The sequence below is a fragment of the Orbicella faveolata genome, unplaced genomic scaffold (genome assembly GCF_042242905.1).
Source record: "Orbicella faveolata isolate gen_17 unplaced genomic scaffold, um_ofav_v1 contig_24, whole genome shotgun sequence".
Taxonomy (NCBI): domain Eukaryota; kingdom Metazoa; phylum Cnidaria; class Anthozoa; order Scleractinia; family Merulinidae; genus Orbicella; species Orbicella faveolata.
The window spans coordinates 11035310-11058650 of record NW_028301552.1 but is presented as its reverse complement, the minus strand read 5'-3'; the positions used below and the strand labels follow the sequence as shown (position 1 = coordinate 11058650).

At 37.3% G+C, this 23341-nt stretch overlaps 2 protein-coding genes across 2 annotated transcripts; one reads left to right on the top strand and one right to left on the bottom strand.

Annotated features, from left to right (window-relative positions):
* Positions 1-814: 814 nt before the first annotated feature.
* On the top strand, positions 815-4373 carry LOC110043274 (protein cornichon homolog 1-like). Its single transcript, XM_089291638.1, has 5 exons — positions 815-943; positions 1011-1079; positions 2014-2126; positions 3068-3211; positions 3564-4373. The coding sequence occupies exons 1-5, from the start codon at positions 869-871 to the stop codon at positions 3586-3588; spliced, it is 426 nt and encodes a 141-aa protein (XP_089147764.1). The 5' UTR covers positions 815-868; the 3' UTR covers positions 3589-4373.
* Positions 4374-10337: 5964 nt separating this feature from the next.
* On the bottom strand, positions 10338-20826 carry LOC110043238 (glia maturation factor beta-like). The gene is made up of 7 exons (XM_020748679.2): positions 20659-20826; positions 19103-19205; positions 18256-18305; positions 17121-17170; positions 15255-15337; positions 13839-13912; positions 10338-11424 (listed from the first exon to the last, which is right to left on the bottom strand). The coding sequence occupies exons 1-7, from the start codon at positions 20659-20661 to the stop codon at positions 11353-11355; spliced, it is 435 nt and encodes a 144-aa protein (XP_020604338.1). The 5' UTR covers positions 20662-20826; the 3' UTR covers positions 10338-11352.
* Positions 20827-23341: the final 2515 nt, after the last annotated feature.

Below are 23341 nucleotides of genomic sequence, written 5' to 3'. Positions count from 1 at the left end.
CCATGGGGTAAGTGAAATCATCCACAATTCTACTTAAAAAGTATTTATCAGGCAAAGTGTGGATGATTTCACTTGTCTCAGTCTGCTCAAATCACTGTGACAGTGGCCTCAGGGTGAAGGGGGGAGACTCCCATATAGAAAGGACCAGGGTTCTCGTCATACCTTTTGGGGGTTAAAAACGTGGTTTTGGTACCTCATATGCCTGTGGGGGGGGGGGGGGGGGGGGTACTCCCTTATATGGGCTATGTAGTGGTCCCAAAGGGTATGGTGGTTAGCCATTTTGGTCACAGATAGGGTATAGCCAGTATGGTTTTTGCACTCTGGTCTTAAGTGAAGTATTTTTTCAGAGGCTACTTTTTCAACATAATCAACAAGACCATCAACAAAAGCCTTTCATAGATTATGTTGAGGGCAACTGTGCCAGCCGCAATGGCCATAAGTAGGGTATCAAATTTTTGGTCTGATCATAAAGAGGGTAAGGGTTTTGGAAAGTGGGCCTCACACCCCCATCCAATTTTTCTGGGGGTACCCCCCCCCCCTCTGGGGCTCATCGGGTGTTCAGCCTCAAAAGGACCACAGTATGAGCTTTTGTGGTACCTTTTAGAGTATTGAATCAAAAAGTTATATATGACAGGAGATCATGTGCTTTCAAAATTTCCAATGAGCACCCCCGTACTTTTTATATGGGATTTCTCCTACTTGCACTTTGCTCCAGTCGGGTGTAAGCCTACCTTCAGGGCTAAAACCCAGGTCTCTTCCATAATCCGTAAGTCCGCCGTCTTTTGCCGAGAACAACCAACTGGGTACTAAGCTTTGTGACCTGGCCTCGCCATCTTGGCGAACAAGTGTCAAAGATAAATGAAGCGAAATGTCGTTTGAAGTTTTTACTTTTATTTTGGCGATTCTCATCAGTATTGTGTTGATATTTTTGGCAATTTGGAACGTAAGTATATGTGAATCACTGTAGGCGTACATTTATTGCAGTTTCTGAGTTCTTTTATTTCCTATAGATTATAGCGTTCGATGACCTTAAAACGGACTACAAGAACCCAGTCGATATGTGCAATAGTTTGAATCCGGTGAGTTAAATATAACGTTCTAAAAATCAATTGACATTTCGAAGTGTATTTCTGTGTGTACAGATTAAATTGTAAACTAACCAGAGTAGTTATGGTACTCGTACTAGTTCCAATATTGAATAAACTTGTGCTTTTTGAAACATTGCTAATTAATAAACTGGATTGTAACTTGAAAATACACCTGCAACAGTAATGGTTTTGTGGTTCCTAAAGTTTTTAAGGTTGTATATTAAGCATTTTTATTACACTGCATGGACTTGGAAATTATTTAAACTTGTTGTTCTTGAATTAAATTTTCGAGAAATAGGCTTAAGAGTTGGCCCTCACTTCTGTAATAATTTATAATTAATAATTAATAATTAATTATTTTTTGATATTTAAGCAAGAAATTCACTTCTAATTTGTAAGAAAACAAAATTTTTCTTTGTGGTTTATTATTACCTCTTTGCTGTTTTTGTTTCATATTAATTTTGCTTTAAATCTTGTCTTCAAGATCCTTTTACCCTCTCCCTCCCCCTCAAGAAAAAATTCCAAATGACCTTCTCTGTGTTGATACGTTTGAACTCACAGAGGGCAGAATTTTGTTTTACAAGTACAGCTGGCTACCCCTCAAAATAACTGAAAAGATAAATAAATTTAAAGATGAAGAGCAATAGTAATACAGGGCTCAAAAAAACCTTGAAATCCAGCTTGCTCTTCAGGCAAGTAGCTTTCAAATTTTGATTACCCTGGGTAAGTCCTAATTTACATTTTTATTTAGTTGTAAAATTACTTGCCTGATCCCTTGTCCATTGGGCAATTGAGAATGAAAAGTGACTTGCCCAGCAGGAAAATCTGCGTATCCTGGACAACCAGACGGCACTTCTTTTTTTTTTTTTGAGCCCTGCTAATAGTGGTATTTTCTTATTATTTTCTTTGTAAATTCTTATTGCAGCTTGTCTTACCAGAATATGGAATACACTTGTTCATAAGTCTTCTTTTGCTGGCTGGTGGCCAGTGGACAGCCTTCCTTTTTAATCTCCCTCTAATAATTTACAATATTCACAGGTAACCGAACGTGCTATTGTAATTTTTTTTTTTTTTTTTTTTTTTTGTCATCATATAATGTTGAAAAAGAAATCTCAAGATTTTCTAGCTTTTATCATCTGGCTTGGAAAGAAGAGCTTAGGTACATCATTGCTCTAAGGAGAAACTAAGCGGCATACTATTTTAATTTACTCTACTGCATTTGTGTAGCAAATTGATTTTTGAACCAACAGTCCAGTGAGTCCACTGAGATTCAAAGTTGGTTTCTGAGAAGAAAATGAAATTAAGGGTGAACTGTCATTTAGCCATGTTAAAGATGAACTGACATTTAATTTAAGTTAAATTAAGGGTGAACTGTTATTTTATGTAAAGTTAAGAGTTAACAACTGTCGTTTTGAAACTTAACTAAGGATTTGTTGTGTTTGCTGTTGTCTGCTGCTTTGATGTTGAAGTTTTGAAAAGACAGCATAGTTTCTGAACAAGGTGAAACTTGTGGAGTTGTTCAGTTGTAAATTAAGACCGGGGAATTCAAATTGATGAATTCATAGTAGAAACAGTAGTCTTGATGGAAGAAAAATTTAATATTCATTCCCAAGGATCAGTTTTACAATTGATTGCTGATTGCTCTTCAATTGTTTTTTCTATTTATAAATTATATAACGTACATGTACATAACTTTTAAAATCAAAATGCTTCTGATGCTTGTGTTGTTATATATCTACACTTGTGGTACTGAACTGAACTAAAATAGCTGATGGGGTGTAGGGAGGCCACATGTACACATGTACCTCTGTCCATCAAAGTGGTTTAATTGATTCTCCAATTTTTTTGAAAGAAAGTTCCTACATTTCCTGTTTTTACAATCATGATTTTCTTTTCCCCTATTTTTCTGAACAACCATGCTGCTGGACACGCTGTGATAACTACATGTATTTTATGAGTTTGCTTTGATTCTATCTTAGGTATTCTAACAGGCCAGTAATGAGTGTACCTGGTCTTTATGACCCAACAGAGGTTATGAATGCCAATGTCATGTCTCGCTGCCAGAAGGAGGGGTGGATTAAACTGACATTCTTTCTACTGTGCTTCTTTTATTATCTCTATAGGTATGTGACTGTTGATTCTACACAGACTGAAAGGATTTATCCTGACTTAACAGCATTACTTAAATGGACTGCTTTTCACCTTGTTTCAATCATTTTTTTGTTGTTGTTGTTTTGACTGGAAATGCCAGCCACTCTACTGATTAGAATTATGTTGATTTAGTACTTTCAAGCCTACAATTGAAATAAATCTAATTAACTGGTCTAATGTTTTAGGCAACAAAACATAATTGAGATGCTTTGTTATTCACAGTCCTCAAGAATCATCATCAAACATCGCTGCATGATATTAAAAGAATGATGTGAAATGCCAGTTCCAGGCTAAGCTAAAGCAATTTCTTGTGTTTCATTTCAGGATGATGTATGCTATGTTGGTGTAATGGAGTCTAACAAGTCCTGACAACAGCAAAATCCATCCATGCAGCATTGATTTTCAACTCATTCGGTCTTGGGACCCTAGCAAGGGTTGATGGCGGTTGTCGCAAAGGGATTATTAGGGGACTTTAGATTTGAGCACAAGTACGAGATCAAGTATGAGACAGTACGACTTTTCAATTCTAGTTTTCAGGCTTCACGTCATCAAATCACATACCCATCTCATCTGATGAGCTACCCTCTCTACCTAAAACCAACATGAAGAGCAAGGGCTCCAGAAATGTCACTGGTTTGAAATTCAAAATCGTACTCATACTCAATCTAAAGGTCCCTAATGTTTATGTGGAGTACAGACTATCAGGCAGTGACTCCCAGAAAGGCTTTTGGAAATTTTTTTAAAGGCCTTTTGAACAAAAATAACTGATGTCTAGTTTAATGTTTAGAATTCTGATGGTCACTGAGGTACATGTAGTATTTGCCAAAATACTCTCAAAATGGAATAGTTGTTGCTGTGGGTTATGAAATGCTTCCTCACATGCGTGGCACACTTAAATTAAAAACTTTAGACTAGTAACTTGTATTTCATATTGTAGTGCATGTGGTTGCCTTGATTTTGGAACTTCGCAAACTTGATATTGTAGACATCGAGGTGATCATTACACAGTATCACAAGTTATTTGCTGCAACCTTGGCTTAAAGCTACCATGAATCTCTGTCACTAATAAAATGAAGTGTATTTTATGGCTCAAATGTTAAATATTATGTAATAAAGTTAGAAACATTTCAATAATTAATCTGGGCTAGTTTCAAAGCATCTCTTGAAGCAGGCAGCTTCAATTTGACCTCCGAGTTAATTCACATGGTCAAACTGATCAAACAAACTGTGTTGGACCTCCACAGTGATTAGAGGCTAATGTGCAGTTCCATAAAATATCCATACTTCCCCACAGAAGGAATTGGATTTCCTAGGGGGTGGGTGGGGGTTCTGTGGGACCAAAAACTTTAAAGAGATTTATGGAGCTTAATTGGAATTTCCAGAGGGGTGGGGGTCTTAGGTCTACATTTATTTTTAGTTCCATGATAATTCATTGTTTCCAACCTAAGTTAATCTACCTTAACCAGGGTTGCCACCACATTTTCAAGTAGGAAGCTTTATTTGTTGGAGTAGGTGGCTGATTTTGCAGAATTGAAAGAATAACGCAACAGAGTACCCTGTGAGCAGAGGTCCCTTCGATCTTCCTAGAAAAGTTGGGAAGAGGAAGCGCTTCCTCTTCCTGACTTTTGTAGAAAGATCGAAGAAGATTGAAGGAACCTCTGCTCACCCACTGAGATCATGAAGTAGATGGTAATTTTGGCCAGCAGCCAGCTTCCTTTGACAACGCTGACTGAAACCTTAAAAACAAACAAAGAGTTGAAGTGTGACCATTGGTCTATGCCAGTTTCTGTTCAACTTATTTTGGTGTCTGTGGCCTGAAGTGACTGGGAATATTTCTACTCCTCCTGGATTAGATAGTGGAGGTGCGGTGGCCTGCTGGTTAGTGAGCTTGCTTCCAGATTGAGCAGTTTGGATTCGAGACCTGGCTGGGGACATTTTGTTGTGTTCTTGGACAAGATACTTTACTCCCAGTGTCTCTCTCCACCCAGGTGTATGTATGGGTTATTGACCAAAGGTGAGGTCAAGATGGCTGGATATTGGTCAAGTTCTCGACTCCGTCTTGGTTCATAAACTCGCAAAGAAAGAACGAGGCCAATATCCAGCCATCTTGACCAAACAAGCTTGGTCAATAAAACATTTATTTGGCTTTGGGGGAAATTTTTCTTGCGGGACACGGCAGGTAGTCCCGAGCAGGCAAGATAGCTCCATCTTGCCTGCTAGGGTAGCCAATCACAACACAGGATTTGATTCATCTTGCCTGCTCACAGAGCTAGCCATATAATAAAAAATGGGTACTAGACTGCCAGCTGAGGGAAACCCTTCGATAGACTTGTCTAGCATCCCATCCAGGGGGGAGTAGAAATACTCATAGTCCCTCCATGCTCCTGAAATGGGAGATAAGCACTGTCCTGATGGGCCACTTGGTTCTTATGCGGAAGTTACCTTTAGCTGGATTGGATACTAGTCCATCACAGGGCCATTCCCAGCATTTAGTTTGCTAGTGCCCTGTATTATTTTTTTTACTCCCAACTGGAGGGAAGGACTGTGGGAGTTAAGTGTTTTTCCAAATATCACAAAGGCTGCAGCCAAGGTTTGAACCTGAGTACCATGACGTTTCTACACACCAGTCTAGATCCGGAATTACGTGTAAGTTCAGTAACCACTAGTAGTGGACCTCTACATATTATATATCTGTAACCTTGAGATGACACCATTGCACGAACTAGCAAGGCTAGTTTTTCTTTTGGTAGATTACTCACTAATTTGTCTAAACTGGAAGCCATGAATTGAAAACTGCCGATGAATGCAAGGTTATAACCTAACATGAATGCCATATATTTTTCCACATTATTTGGAATTGCATTGATATTCATTTCTTGTTCTTCACCTTTTTTATTGGTGTAAGTGTTATTCTTGGTTATTTGACCTATCTGTTGCATGATAAAGTGACTATCATAACCTCTGAGATTATGAAAGATGACTGGTATTTTATCAGTTAGTTTAAAATTAAGGTTACAAGCTTCATGACAATGGTCTCGGACTCTTTTGTCTTCATCATCATACTTTTTGTTACAAATATGACATTCTTTTGCTTTTTTGAAATTTTCGTCATCTTTTTTAGTCATTTTTAACGGTTTATGAAATTTGTATGTAATCATTTTTTGAAATTTAACTTCATCTAAAATTTTTTCCCTGAATTTGTAAACTGCATTTTCACCTCTGCAATATTGAATTGGTTTTGTATATTTATCATCATAACTGCATACTACTTTATAACCATATCCACAATCTGTATGTTTTTGATATGCTTCAGTATAAGAATCATTGTCATTTGGTTTACAAGAATCCACTTTTTCTGTTATTGCTTCAAAATCAGCATATATAACAAACGGTGCTCTTAGTTGTCTATTGTGATTCTTAAACATGATTTTTCACCTTTCTGAGGCATTTTTATAGCTTGCTCACCATTAATAACCAAACATTCTGTTTTGTGTTTGTTTAGAACATATTCTGATGAAAAACACTGAAGACAGTACAATCATACAGAAGTGTTTTCTTTCTTTATGTTTCGTTTGATTGAACATAAACTGATTAAAATCTTTAATTTATATAGTACATAATGTTGTTTGTCTTCGTCAGTTATCAGAAGAAGATTCAAATGATCATCAAATCGTTCTTTGGCTATATGAATTGGATATACTTGTTTATTTTCGTAACCAAAGACATAAATGTTGATCTGATTTTGCTTTTCTATCTTATTGTAATCATTGACTTAACTGGAAATGCAATGTTAGAATAATCTAACTTATTAATATATTCTTTACCGAATTTTTTAATCCTTTCTGGATGAACTTCTTGCTGGTTTAAATATCGAATATGACACCATCTGAAGCATTCATTATCTTTATTAGTGCAGAGTGCACTATTGGGATGGTTATGGGGGTTGCCTGCCGCTAAGGAACTAAGGCGCTATGGCGCTATGGCCCTATGGCGCTAAGGTGTAAACTTTAATGTTTGTTTAATTAATTAATTTCAATTAATTAATTAGTCTAGAGGCAAGGAAGTAATGGGAGTAGGGTGGGAAAGGTGCATGTGTACTCTACGTAAAACACATTCCATCGCCGTCGCTTAACTTTGAACATCGCAAAGCTATATATTTGTTTCAGGTAACCCCTTGCTCTCCTTGTGGTACCATTCTCCTTAGAACAAAACCAATTTGCCCTAAACGCATGCGTAGATTAGTTAGGGTTCGTGGCTTCTATATTAGGTGAAGGATACATTGCATACGGAATCACGCACAAATGTTGAGTGGTTTTCCTTATGGTAGAGCTCAACATGTAAGACGCATGCGTTCTAGCATTGTTAGTGTTATACACTATCTTTACACGCAGTATTTTATATATCGTGTCATGTGACCAAGGACGGCAGTTATTTTTCAGGTAGCGCCAGTTGTCCCTTTTTATTGCAAAAGTGAAACGTTACTGTGGCTGCGTAGCTTTTAGAGTTACAAACAGGTCCGTTCAACAAATATCATCTGCTGTTTTCAATCTACAATAGTGTGCTTGTCAGAGTTCAAATATATTGCTTCTCCTAAGCGACTTGTTTATTTCTTGCCTTAATTGTGTCTGTAAGAGAGACCAAAAAGTTCTCAAGTTAGTGGCGTTAATACTCCGCAAATTGTGAATTTGTAACAAAAGAGACCAGGAAAGTGCTCAAATATTGCTGCAGACGCCGTGGCACCTAATGAAAGCGCAAATTAATTTAATCAGTCTTTGAGGAGACTCATTCATATCGGCCAAGTAGCGCTGTTTATCTTCAATACTTTTCGTTGAAAAGCTTCTCAGCCATCAATATCGTTGTGTGTTAATTTTGAATTGTTTTATTGTTAACAACAAAGGTGGCAACAGAAAAAGAAAGTGGTAATTCGTGACTATCTGATAATTAAATTAGTTCTTGTTCATCGGTAAAAATTTGCATTTTTAGTAAAACATCGTCTCTGTTCCGTTTCTTCATCACTACATCAGATATTTAACTTTCTTTCATTTATCTCCAAAAAACAAGGACATCTTCCGTATGTTTTGGAGAAAACAGGGGTTTCATATTACATGGCTTTGCGAGGAAAACAAAAGTATCAAGTTACAAAGTTGGCGTGAAGAGCTAAATTGTCACGTTTGCTGCTTCAGCGTATTGTTGAATTTAAAATGAACGAAAATCAACTTAAAGCACCAGTAGTAATTAATTTGTGCGTAATGTTTGGACCTTGAATGAAAATACAACCTTGAAACATACACACTGCAAAGGGGAGAAGCCGTAGCAGACTACCAAGGTAGACACAAACCGGAAGTGAACCGAGTAGGGGTGAGTACTTATGGGACTACTGTACCAGAGCTATCAATTGCGCTCTGCACTATCTGAGATTGTCTCACTAGTTTTTAATGTTAATCAAACCTTTTGATGAATTTCTCAGCTCTTTTGGAATTTGAATATATGACTTGCCAGATAGTAAAAAAAAATTAACAATCTGCAAATAATGCTTATTAATAATATTGATTCTATCGTCCATCCCGATCCTTCACTTAACCATTGACCTATCTTTTTTAGAATCTGCTGAATGGATAATTTAATTACTTCATTTACTTGATTACCATTTGTAACAGTGGCTATTTTACTATTGAAAAAGCTTATTTATAATCAAATGAAATTAAATCTTTGCATTCATCATATTTCATTTTTTTGAAAGTTATCTCCAGAGTCTGATAAAATTTAAAGCCCTTATTTTCTTTCAATATTTGTTTGAGGTAATTTTCAATGAATAAAGCTGTATTATTCAATTGAGCGAGTGGATCGTGTTTAAATTTAATACCAACTTTAAAGGTTTTTGCAGATCCCTTTAAAGATGGCTGAAGTTGTTTTATTTGGGTTCTTGGAGCAGGAACTGGGGGTTTAATGGTTCTTGGTTTAGGTATTGGTTTTTCTACCTTTAAGATAGCTGAGCCAATAGGTAATTCTATTACTTTTGTTCTCGGAGCTGCAACAGGTGGTTCAATTATGTTTTCCTCATAATCCTTCACCATTTGTTTAACACTTCTGCGTGGTGCTGCAACAGGTTTTTTTGGATTTAATACGAGGTTTTGGAACTGGTTTTGCTTTTTAATTAATAACTCATTAAGTTGAGATTTAGATAATTTCTTCAAATTTGATTTATTCATTATTACTAAATTATAGTTAGATTCTTTTATATAATTTTTCATCTTATTATTTTCCATTCCACACAATTATTAATGTCGATTTTTCTTTAAGTATGTTTGGGGGGGGGTAGTTTCATATGTACTTTTTAGAGACTTGTGACTGAGGGTTGACTGAATGATTATTTGGTTTGAGGTTGAATCAATAAGGAAGCAAATTTTGATTTTCAGAAGAATATAAAAAAAGTAGGTTAAATTGGAAAGCCATGATTTTGAAACGGTGGGGGTATTTTTTGATTCTTGGAGGTTTGGGAAGACTTTTTTATTCAAAAATATATTTTCAAATGGCGGGCTATTTTTTGATTTCTAGAGGGTTAGGAGACATGAAATTTGCTCACGAGCGGACATGCTCTAATTTGATTATGAAATGGTAATCATTTGAATGGTAATGGTTTAATAGTGATCATCACTTTTTTTATGACACATTAGAAATCGCTCCATCCTCATTTTCACTACGCGAAACTGCTTGCGGATTAGCTAAAGCTAATTCCTCGCTATGACTCTTCCCGCCTACGTGATTAGAGCTGATCTACTTCTTCATCCCCTGCTCGACACATCCCCTGCGTTTTTGCAAGCAAAAACTTGCCTTGGCCTCCGCTGCCAAGAAGCAGGCTCTGGCTTCGCATGGCATCATGTGTTGGTAAAGAGCGAAAAAACTGATTTCTGACATTTTCGAGTTGAGGCCCAAGAATGGTATTTTTTTTTTTATTTCTAGAGGGTTGGGAAGACCTTTTTTTTGTATAATGTCCTCGTAACCCCATTTCCTATACTGCTGTTTCTCTACTGAAGTAAACTATCATTCCCTTGATTTAAGTGCTACAACTAATTAGAAACTAACTAAAGGACACTGATGTAGCCACTTTAACATGATTGTGCATATACACAATCATTAAACAAACTTTAATAATTTTATTATTACAAAACTGATATCAGTGCGAGAGAAAAAGGTCACATACAAACCTGTGGCAAGAATTTTCCACTTAGAACAAGTAAAATTCATAACAGTCTATCTCTTCGAAAATGATGAAATCTATTGTCATTAAATTACAGATTAAGTCTTTACTTTGTAATCCTGAGTAAAGGCCGGTGCTTACAATGTTTTCCAGCATTTCTCAGCACCTCTTTGATGAATTAATACTACCACTCTTTTTCAGATGCTGTTATTATAGCCTCAACCGAGTGCCCAATCATTGGTCATTTTCTTGATTCAAAACGTTACAACATCAACAGTAAGCCATAAAAAACACCCTTAATTCCAGCTTTCTAATAATTTTTAATGTGAAGTGCCATGGACAATTAGTGGATTTGGCACTATGCAAATGTTTTTATCTATGTGTGCTTTATAGAACTCAACAAGACTCAATAACTCGATAAGATGACCCAATTTTTTACCAACTGTAATCAGCATGTTAAAATATAACTTTTTGCCTGGTTTGGAAAAAAAACTTCTGGGAGGGGATTCAGAGTAACCTTATTTTTTTTGAAAAGTTTAAGGTGGCTCTGAACCTGCAGCCCCCATGTAATATTTTGTGTCAACTTTGCGAAAAGATGAATCCTGGCAAGTTGATTACAAATCAACGATTACCACAATTGACAAATAACAGGGTCACCAGAGTCATTCTTGAGTTACAAGCATTTAAAGCTAAAATGAAGGAGTCTATATAGCAGTTTACACTATTTGCTATAGGTAACTTATAATATCAAAAACAAATGATTGGGAATTTTTTCAAACCATTGCTAATGATAGTAATAATATTATTGTACCACTACTGATAAGGAGTCATAGTATTGATCTAAAGAATCAAACAAAGAAATGCTGAATAACGGTTCTAATAATCATTGCTGCCAGCCATCTTAAATGTGATAGTTTAACGGAAAAACTTGAGTTTCTCAAGTAGCCATTCCTCAGTCATTTCTTCTACAGACCTTAACTCAAAAACCTGAAAAACAAAGTGCAGTGATAAACATTTTCCGTGTTTTGTGAATTTTGCCAAATGCATAATAGCGGAGCTCCGGCAGGCCGCCAAGCGGAGCCCCACACTCATATAGGAAAGAAAAGGAAACCCACAAGTTGATTTTCTCATGGCTAACATGGCTAGCGGTATTGCTCATAGGCGTGTACGCATGACGGCGACGGCAATGATGGAGTCGCGCAACATGACGGCCAGACTCCAAATAATAGTTTGACAGATATGCAACCTTGTTTGGCCATGTACATGTAGTTCTTTGATATTGGACATCCATGTTATGATCAATTGACACCTATCAAAACAAGGTATCCACTGACCAGTATCATGTGACCATATCGCGGGCTCAAGTTTACAGCTCATTGAGGACAGATTTTATTTGAAGTTGACCGCTGACCAAGTGCTGGTTTTCAATTGGATCGTGGGTTCATGTCAGGTTAACTTGTTGAAAACAGGGCAGGATTGTTTGGGAGCTGGTTAATGCTAACCCAGGATTAAAAGTTAATGAATTATAGCATTTTCTTCTACACAAATGTTTTTTACTGCTTTGTTTTGTGTATATGGTGATTATTAAAACTCAACACGGAAGGCCAAACAATATATGTAGAAAACCTCACCGCAAAGTTACAAAACTCAAATCAAAATTCTACCTTTTCCTGGGTTAGCTTAATCGGACTCTGAACAACCAGGCCCAGGAGCTACGCTTTTAGGCTGGCCTAAATCTATATATTAATATTATTATCTGAGCCTTGCAGGGGCTGGAAAAAATAGGAGAAATGAGTACAAGGTCCACAAGAGTCCTATTGAACCCTCACAATTTATTCATAAAGGATTTAGTAATAAGGGATGTATTACTTTGACCACTCATCTTTTGTTGTCATTTAGCACCAAAATTGGGCACAGAAAAAAGTAGTGAAAATATTGGCCATAAACTGCAATAGGTTGGTACAAAATGACTACTAACCATAAAACTATTGACAGTTCATTTTGTTTCTCATTTGGTTTTATAATTTGTGGTCTCCAGCAGCCCATCACTAGGAGTGTGTAACATATAACTACCCTATATTCCTGTCACAGTGTTTTCACAGACCGGTCTATTTTTAGTTTAAATTTAATACAAATTTAGACACCCAAAGGAACCTCGATGACCAATCACAAGCAGGGACTTAATTTGTAACTGACATCATCATTTCACTGGAAGATTAAGATCTGCCATTTTTTTTCCTTATCGATGCGCATTCATATAAACCAGAACTGATCTATTTTGCGGGAAAAGAAGCCTAAAAATAGACTGGTCTGTAAAATACTGTGACATACATACATACATACATACATACTTTATTGTTACCTCCCCAATGGGGCTTTTCAGGAACAATTACTTAAATTACTAAGTTACTAATAACTACACAATCAAAATTCATCTGACATAAGCTCAGTATGGGAGTTGTACACTCCTACATGTACTGATGGGCTTCCAGTTTCCCATGACAATTTATTTTAGTGCCCTCCTACAAACAAGTACTCCCCCCTCATTTAAATACCCACTCCCCCTACAAAGTATTCTTTATAAAGAGCACCTACTATTCCCCCATAAAAACTTTAATTGCTTTCCAGTAGAAAGGCTTTTGCTTGAGTGTCACAAGGTAATTGGTTTGCATTACAGTAACCGTACTCCGTGATTGGCTTATTAAAAAACCCGCGCCATTTTTTCATGTCATCAGAAATAAAACCAAAACCAATTGTGACTCACTCAGAGGTTTTCGCGCACTTTCATCAGCTACAACAATTACTTTGAGTTCTGGGTTGTCTTTGTCCTTTGTGATAAGATTGGCCAGAGTAGCAAATTTGGTTTCAGTTTTACAACACTCATGACAATTTGAAACCCCTCTGATGCCCCTTTTTTTAATAAGGGTGTGTTACAATGTGTAGTTCCAGAAAATATCCATACTCCACTCACAGAAGGGATTGGAATTTTCTGGGGGGGGGGGGGGGGTCTCTAAGACCAAAACACTTATAGAAATGTATCAAGCTTAATTGGAATTTCCAGAGGGGCTGAGGAGGTCTTGGAAAAAATCCCTTCCATGGGAGAGGTGTGTATATTTTCTCAAACTACACAATATCAATCTTGTTTTCTTTTGCTCCCATTTCAATCAATATTAGTGCCTAGAGCACCACATGTGCAGTCATGTAGTTTAAACTTTGGGTTGTGAGTGATTTATTTCAATAGAGACTCTTGCAAAATAAGCACTGTCTCCATGAGTACCTTCCTATTCAAGTTCTAGCAATGAAACAGGCTTCTGTTGACACTGTCAACAACAGGTCAAGTTGTTTCGCATGTGAAAAATAAGAATAATTATTATTATCACGGGAGAAAAAAATTATTATACCTTGGGTATCTGAAGTTCTTTAACAAGGGAATTCTTGGAACCAGAGTATGTCATTTGCAGTTCTGGTTTGCAACCTGTTAATGAAAAAAGACCATTTTCACTGGTTATTACAATCTAAGCTAAAAAAGCTGCTCCCACCAACTGGATAAGAGAGGTCAGATATATAACATCAGTGCCATCACTAAAACACACCGTTCACACCAACATGTTAAAAATGTTTAAAAGTGGTTTAACTAAACAAGGTTAAAAATTAGTTGCTCATACCATGAGTACCCTACAACTTAAAAAATTACGTAAAAACCCGTTTGATTGAAATATGTTAGCACAGTGGTTTGAAATTGACTGTAAAGCATAATTGGAAGATTCAAAAAACATTTACTTGATTTAGTTCAACCAGTTTAGCTGGTGTGAATGGGCTCTTACCTCCAGTTTGTGTAGCATGAAACAACCAGTAAGAATTAAGATGGCTAGATATTGGCCAAGACCTCTGTTTGCATGCATCTACACTGAGATGCAGTCAAGGTAAGCTACTAGAGCACTTTAAAAAAAAGGTTAGAGGCCAATATCCAGGCATCTTGACCACAAAAGCTTGGTCAATAAACAATTCATTACATGGGGTTAGGTCTCCTTACAAGTGGGCTATCCCGAGTGCACATGAGGTTCCAATCTTGTCCGTGACACACTTTTATGTATAAGAGTGCTCACAATTTACTGCTTCTTGAGACTGAGCACACCTTGGTTTTATAAATAGATCAATAATTGACAAAAATCTGTCTGTATTTAACCTGTCAATTTATACTAAATTCTGTAAGGTGGCATGAAAGAGGAACTTGTCTACCATATTGACCTGATAAAATAATAACAATTAATAATAATAATTTAATAATTTTTATAGCACTATTTACATACTGTAAATCTTCGAATTAGCACCCCCCTTGAATAAGCGCCCCCTTCAAATAAGCGCCTCTCCTATCGGCCAAAATTTAAAATATGCGCTCCCCCTCGAATAAGCACCCCCCTCCACTCCCCCTATTTTGTGGACGAGTAATGAGACAACAAAGGATGTATAGTTTTCATCTTGTAGTATTAGATTTGTGTATTGTTTCAGTTTGTGACCACGTGAATTTCTAATGGTGCTGTGATCTAAACTCTAAAATCAGATTTTTACGTTGATAAAGAGCTTAGTGTTGTTGTTTGCATGGAGATGATGTATTTAAAAAGTGATCATGTCAGTGCATGATTTGGGAAAAATTAAACAAGCACCCCCCTCAATTAAGTGCCCCCCTCGATTAAGCGCCCCCCTTCTTCTCCTAAATTTGAAATCAGTGCCCAGGGCGCTTATTCGAGGATTTACAGTATGCTAAATCAATACTAGAGCTTTACAATTCATAATATATTTATACACATTACGTTTACCTTGAGGAGAGATGAAAATAAAAATGAGAGGACATGATACTCTTCCATCATCATGTTTTTGGACATAACTGTACAACACATAGCTTCAATATCCAATTAAGGAAAACATTACAATTGAAGGGGTACATGAAAAAAGACCCTAAGTGATATCTGATATACTGCAAGATTCTCCTAGCAAATTGCTGTTCACTTCCCTGTACAGAAAAGGAGAAGTTGGCATGAGATCAAGAGTCACTTAGGGCTTTTTTCCAAGCACCCTTTCAATTTATTACAGCTGAGCTTTGAATGGTGAAGCTATGCCCGCAGAGCACCACAGGTAAGAAAACCTGATAACCTATCGATTCCAAAAAATTTGGGCTACGTTGTCACCGTAGGTATAGTGGTCAACATCAATCATACAGCCACAAAATTTAAACCAAATCAAAGTGAAATGTTACATAAGAGCAAGCATAGGCATATGGGCTGGGGGGGGGGGGGGGGTGCAGTCCCCCCAAAATTTTGGGCAAGCCAGCTTTTTGGGGGCAACAAGAAACATTTGGGCAAAGGGTTTTTAAAACATTTCTATTTCTTTCGAGAAATTACAATGCAACTAGAAAACTGAGAATAACAATACTGGTAATCAGTATACAATAACGTAACATGAAACTCAATAGATAGATAGATAAATTGTTTATTAAACAATACACAGTGGTGTACTTTGTACTCCCGTCGATAAGGGTCTGGGTACATTAGTAGCCTCATTTATGTGCTCTTATGTCAGATCTACGTGCTCTTGGATCAGGTCTGCCAATTGTGCCCGATGTAGCATTGCACTTGTTGTGTTCATTAAAACTTCAGAACTTAACACACACCTAGCAGTCACGCTACTGAATTACTTGTGGAATTTAAGTGCTACTTAATAAGTGAATGATTTAAATCAAGACAAGTAATGTGGGCATCGAAAGACGAGCGAAAAGAGAGACTGCAATGGTTTCATACAACATTTTGGATACTACTCTGACAGCTCGCATCAATGACACCTCTGCCCATTTTTGAATATGACATTCCAGTGTCTAATATTTTCTGCAAGTTGATCAAAACTATATTTGGTAAGATCTGATGAATGGTTCAACACTAATGAAGCTTGTACTGCTCAAGGTGAAAAACTGAAATTCCTATCAGCCGACAATTAATCTACTTTAAATCCTCTTAATACCACAGTAAACAAGCATGAAGCATAAAACTAATAAATTGTTGAGAGATCAAAATTCAAAAGACTACAACAAATGTGCAAAGGTCACAAACCATAGGAGTCGAACAGTAGGAGACAAACTTTCCAAGAATGCATTGCATGTCACCTATAAAGGTTACTGACAGATGTGCTTCATAACTTTGTAGCACAAACCAATAGAATTACTCCATCACCAGAGTGACAGGCATTCAAAATGTTGTATGAGACCATAAATTGCAGTCTCTTTTTTGCTCTTCTTCCGATGCCCAAGCCACTTGCAGCTTGCGGCTTCACATATCACGCTCACATGCTCATGACCCACCACTAACTTGCTGCACTCTTCTTTGCATTCTTCCCCACAGATTTTTGAGCAAAAGTGAGACTGCTCGCAACTTAGAATAATTAACTTGAACACACTGAATGCAAAACCACACCTCTTTGAAATATTTATTTCAGTTGCTAATGTAATATTGTTTGTGTTTGCGAAAACGTCCTCAATTTGTTTGTTCAATTCACTTAGTGTAGTGAAATACCATTTGGTGAATTTCTTTAAAGGTTATTGTTTCATGTTAATGATTACTGTAGACAGTATTTTATGGGAGTTCCACTTTTAGCCTTGGCTAAATCTTGATATTAGTTATTCAATGAAAGGATACCGTGGCTGATGTGCAGGTAGTTCCTCTCTAAGATCATCGATAGAAATATCCTGAAAAAGATATATAAAGGAGCCCCCATTAATTCTATGGAGACCAAAGACTTCGCAAAAGTATGCATATTTAATATTATTACAAAACAGACCAAAGAAAATACGTGCACTGATTGGTTTAAAATCATGTTTTTGTTAAACAATAATGAGACTATGAGCTTGAGATTTCTATTGCATGATAGCTAAAGAAATTGAGAGCGAGTAATCTAATTGATTTAGTATAAATCTACTAGTTGTTCAACATTATTCATATAAATCCTCCTCACAGACAGCTCGAAAATGCCAAGAAGCCATCATTTTGTTAACGAGCACACACTGGTACGCTACTCACTATCTACAACAGAATAGAAAGTGAGTAGCATAGCCAATCAGAGAACAGCATTCGTGATAGAATGCTAGACGTAGCATTATACTTAAACTCGATAGAAACACAGAACTAGTACAACCTGAACATTGACGTATTGATGGCACAAGCAAAGAGAATTTACATTTTGATGATCAAAGTAAACAAGATTTTTTTTCTTTTTTTCGTCACGGAATTTTCTAAAAGATATAGAAACATGTTCTCCTTGTTACTACTAGATATATCAAGTGATAGAAACACGAGTGGAAGTGTGGGAGAAAGAGAAATGTTGTGGGAACACAAGCAGACAGGCTTTGAAGGTAATTGAAGGTAATTTTGTGCATGGCCAAAAAAACTCAGGGTAGGTACCGTGGCGTCATGGTTAGTCCCCTTGCCTCCAGATAGAGAGGTCTGGGTTCAACCCCCGGCCAGGGACATTACATTGTGTTCTTTGGCAAGACAGCGCTTTACTCTCACAGTACCTCTCTCCACCCAAGTGTATAAATGGGTACCCACGAACTTAATGCTGGGGGTAACTGGCTGCAATGGACCAGCATCCTATCCTGGAGGGAGCAGAAATACTCCTAGTCGTGTCATACTACAGAAACCGGAGTAATAAAAGCTCCGGCCCAATGGCCCACTTGGCTGGTACGCAGACAACCTTTTTTTACCAAAATTACTAAGGTTGACAGTGTACTGTTGCTCTAAGCAGAAATTGTGTTGATCACTTACAGAAACCTACCTCATATTCCTCATCTAAAACTATAAGCAATTTCTCCATGTCGATCTTCACTAAATAAGGGTGAATAACAAAAAAAAGTACATTATTGTCAGTGACAAGGAAAAACTTCATGAACTAGAAACAGAACCTTGTAAACAAAATAATGTTTTAATTACCTAATAATAAATACCAAACTTCACATTGAACCTACGGTGATGTTGGGGTTTTGGTCAGTTTAATTTTGAATTGAGGGACTAGACAGTATTATCCAGAAAATGTGGTTTGCATTTTTCAGTGTTTTGGTCAACCATAATCAGTAAAAAAATTTCATCCTTCAAGTTTTTCCAACTATTCATTGCTGACTGCATCAGAACAAGCTAAACCTGCTTGGTTCCATTGGGCACATTGTTTACTTAATCAGGGCTCAGTTTGCTCAGAAAACCCAAGAAAAGAAAATAATCACTATATCTTGATTAAGGAAGAATCAATGCATACATTTAAAGTTGAGGATGTTTCACAGTGATGTAAACATCTGTGTAGCAATAAGCTGAAAAGTCTAAAATTTTGGATTATCAGGCAGTGAAACCTGAGCCTTCGGTGCAATGACCATTTTTCGTGAATTTCTGCCGTTATATTGAATATTTCAAAAAACAAACTTGATTTCCTCCAGTTACTTACCTTCAAACTGGCAAGGAATGAACAAAAGCAATTTCTCAACTGTGGCCACATTTTTAGAAAATTTCTTTGATTTTTACTGACATTCACTTTAAGTGGGTGGTAACGATGTTATTAGACATACTGTGTAAAGAGAAAAATCTAGTGGTACTTGCACAAAATTCGTGTATTCCACTAGTTCATTTACACTTACGAACTATAGCAGCTGTGGTTGTTGTCTGGGTCTTCCGAAAGCGAAATGCTTTTCCTTTCTCTCTAACCACAGGGTCAATGTCACAGATTTCAAGGTCAGCACTCTTAAATTTAAAACGATTAACATCAAACACACATTAGGATTCAACTTTACAGATCCATTAGACAATAAAAGGTGTGGTCTTTATTTTATTTCAATCAATATTTATTCAGGGACATCCAGTTTAGCATGAGTTCTTATCTTAGATTATGTGTGGGTAAGTTCTTGTTCTTTCCAACCCCAGAACAAATACAACACGAAAATAACTAAGTGTTGGAATCACTTTGAACCAGTTACTACAAAATGCAGACAGCAGACTAGGTACAAAATGCAGACTAAGACTAAATACTGTTGTTTTCGTGTAATAAGCAATAACATGCTGTAGCATGTCATTTTATAGATTACTAGGCAAGTGTTTTCTGCGGTCATCTGCCAGGTTGGGGATTACTCTTGGCCATATTCTTTCTTGAATAGAATTTAAAGCCTTGACATAGCCTTCACACTGTGCATGCCCGATTTTAGTATAAAAATAAGAACACAGAAATGGGCCATGAATAATACCCAATAAATTAATAATGTAAATTTTGGTCAAAGATGACGACAGAAAAGTGTTGCATGGCACTTAATTCGGAAGTTATACAATGACAGGTTATCATTATTTGATGAAAAAACAGTCTTTCTTCTCAGTCTACGCTTTTTACCTAGTCTACATTTTATACCTAGTCTGCAGTCTGCAGTCTGCATTTTGTGCTGACCAAATCTCTAACAGTATTTAAGGGAGCATGTTTAAGCTTACCTTCAAAAGGAAATTATGTTTGTTTCAATGGAATTCATTTGTTTGTTTCAAACATTTTTGCATTATAATGTTTGCAAAATATACTGAGAGTTAAACATTTTGATCTTCCTGTAGGCAAGCAAATATTTTTTACATTTTTATTGAAAGATAAAAAAGACACCACTGTTCACCTGCATGATCAACTTTTGAGGAAGTGTGTTTTTGCTGGGAGTTTATTTGCTCTGTTCCAAACCATTTTTGTTTTCTAGAAGTTCAGGTGTTATTTTAATACCAGGATAAATATTTTCAAGTTGTTCTAAAAATTCTCAAGGTGGGAAATTCTCTCTTTCCGTGTGCATAGAACATCAAGCAAGAAAATCCCCAGAGGGGGAGGGGGAGTGGGAGGGGTGGTATAGCTTCAATAATCATTGAACCAGACGATACCATTTAAAATAATAAGCTTTGTACTGATTGTGCCATGGTACTCAATAAACACCGCCTGTAGTAAGCTTGAAAACATCCCTTCTCTAATAAATTATCGTAAAAAATGTAAGCCTAAGAGATGGGAGAAGACCTACTGTATTAAAACCCAATAGGCCTTGTGCTAATTTTAATTTATTACTTAGCGCTACATAGTACATGTACATTTTTAATCAAAATCACAGATTTTAGGATGTTTATTTAAGTCATAACGACTGTGAAATTACCGTAAAACACTCACAAAACACCGGTAAACACTCACCATAATGTCCTGTTTCCCTCAAGTGGCCCAAGCGCTGTGCATCCACGCAATCCACGCACATGCTAAAGACTGGGGAAGAAGATAGGTCCGATCTGCGTACATACCAATGTTCTGAAATCCTGACAGTAGTCAAGCAGCGCAAGGAGTCCGCAAGCTTAAATCCATCAAGTTGATTCTTCAAACGTGAGCTTGAACTGGCTGTAGAAGGAGGGTACTACCTAAAAGTAGAAAAAAAAGAAAATATCGACAGAGAATCAGAAGGCAAAACTCAAGACCTGAAGCTAGTCAAAGCTAGGAATGGTCGCTGTCGGCTGAGGGGGTGTTTCGAAACTCTCAAAAGAGGATATCTAGTATTCTTCGTCAAGCGAGCTAGCAAGATTTATCCGATACACCTTGATGCGACATGTTCACAAGCATCTTACTACCTTCATACCGTCCCTCTGACCCGTAGGGATCGTGAAACAATAGTTTTCAGATTGTTTCGTTGGTGAACCGAAAAGGGAAGACCAAACGACAGACAATTGCGTTTCTTTCAAATGCTTTTTCCAAAAAATAAACATGTGAAACGTGAACTGATCAATATGACACGAGCGTGGGACAAAGAAAAATCTGAGTCCTCGACAGGAATCGAACCCATGGCCTCCCGAACACCGAGCTTAAAAATTCACCATCTTTATTCACTTATCACACTGACGATGACTTCAACAGTGCTGATCCTAGCAGTATGCAGGGCGCCAGTCACATATCAATTCAGTTAAATGACCTTGTTCCATGAGTTTCCGTAGCTCAGTGGATAGAGCACCCGCCCGGTGTTCGGGAGGTCTATTAAAATGTGACTTTATGAAAGATTGCAAAATTGAAAATTAACAATTAAATAATAAATTGAAATATTACTGTGAGTTCATTTTTTTTTTTTTTTTTTTCATTTACTTATTTGATTTCATTTTTGTTTTGTTATTTTTTACTACAGTTTTTAGGGATAGTAAAAATAGGAGGTCCATGGACCCGGTCCATGAACGGGGTTCATGGACACGGTCCATATTTTGATGGACCCGGCCCATGGATCAGGGGTCCATGTTTTGTCCTCTCCCGGTGAGGATGGGAAAACAATTGGCGAGCAAACCTAGCCGACGAGGGCGAAACTGATCTGTCAAATATTTATCTCAAAGCTGTCAACAATCAGGGATTTAACCAATCAGATCATGGCACCAGATTCTGGTATCATGGGACGGCGACATCAATAGAACGTCTACAGGCTCCCTCGCATCGTTCGCGCTCGCTGGTAGCGTGTTCGCAGGCTAAGCTACACCTAGCACAGGCACGCCACATAGACTGAAAGAAGCATATACATCAACTAAGCATAACAAACTTTAAAATCCCATCTGGCGAGAGGCAGACCACTTGGCTATTTAGAAGCATGACCGAGGAGTTGAACTAAGGTCTGCGAGAAACGGCTCCAGCTAAGTGGTTAGAGCTAGCGGGACTTGAACCCGCAACCTCTGGAAGAGAAAGGGCGGAAAGGATTTTCAGCTTCGTTGAAGAGGGTTAGTTCTGAGTAGTATATTGCTCAGCGCATTTTCAGTATGAGCCTGCAGTACGCTTTCATCAGGCTAGTTAGTAGTAGTAAAATGGTTTCCGAGATTATTACGAATATAGATTATAAAATTGTAGATTATGATGAATACAAGGACAAGCCGAGGAAGAATTTTCTCATGCCCGAGAGTTTGTGTGGTCCAAACTCCGTGGGTAGATTTTCAAATCAAGGAAATAGAGTGGAGTCCCGATTTATCGAACCTCCAAGGGAAACGAAAATTGTTTCGAAAAATTGGATGGTTCGAGTAAAATTACAGCGTTTGACGTAGTAGGGGGAACGACTTTTGGTTCGAGTTACGGGAGGTTCGAAAAACTGAGGGTTCGAGAAAGTGGGTTTTGCTCCGCACGTTTTGTTCCCCTGGTACTGGTACAGAGGCGGTTGAATCTGTTTCTTCGGGGGGAGGGGGGAGAGAAAATAATTGGCTTGTTCAAGATTAAATGAGAGGACGCGTTTCTTGGCTTGTTCCATTTTCTTTTCTTTTAACCCTAGAGTTCTCAGGAGCGCCGCCTCGTTCCAATGGCTTTTCGAGGATTTCCGCCATCTTGGAAAGTTCGTGGAACCGAGGTTGACCGGAGCGCTGACTTAATCCTGCCTCGATTTGAATGGGTTCAGCATGACAGACATTTCTGTACCTATTTTGTCTCTGGAGTAAACTAAGCCAGAGTGAAAAGAGAAAAGACTTCAGCTGAGGCGTTTAAGGGCAGTACTGAAAGCAGAAGGATTTCAAAAAACGTTATAGATAACGCTCATAACTGTTTTTCTGTTTGTTTTTTTATGCGCTAATGAAGAAACTTTCGGATCGCTTTTTACTACCGTAAATTTCAGGTAGATTCATAAAATTAGAACTTGTAAACTCGTAGTGAAACATAATTCGACTAATAAATATAAGCAGCGCATTATTTGCTAAAAAATTCAGAAGATTTTAATTTCAGACAAAAATGTGGCCGAAAATAAAACCGTCCGAGAGTTTCAGCGTCAAAAATATTTACAATACCGGTATAAAACATTTAAATAACTCCAAGGCCGCTAGTTTCCTTTTCGGAGCGAACTCAAGTCAAGACAGTGCTTGAGACACATAACGGCTGGATA

What these genes read in the sequence shown, in the direction of transcription:
- LOC110043238 (XM_020748679.2), bottom strand. An exon ending in CTACCTGCACATCAGCCACG is followed by an intron (nt 15,338 to 17,120) that starts GTATCCTTTCAT and finishes TGGATATTGAAG; the next exon opens with CTATGTGTTGTACAGTTATG. An exon ending in TATTTTCATCTCTCCTCAAG is followed by an intron (nt 13,913 to 15,254) that starts GTAAACGTAATG and finishes TTTCATTAACAG; the next exon opens with GTTGCAAACCAGAACTGCAA.
- LOC110043274 (XM_089291638.1), top strand. Translation starts at nt 869, where the DNA reads ATGTCGTTTGAAGTTTTTACTTTTATTTTGGCGATTCTCATCAGTATT. An exon ending in TATTTTTGGCAATTTGGAAC is followed by an intron (nt 944 to 1,010) that starts GTAAGTATATGT and finishes TATTTCCTATAG; the next exon opens with ATTATAGCGTTCGATGACCT. An exon ending in TTCTTTTATTATCTCTATAG is followed by an intron (nt 3,212 to 3,563) that starts GTATGTGACTGT and finishes GTTTCATTTCAG; the next exon opens with GATGATGTATGCTATGTTGG.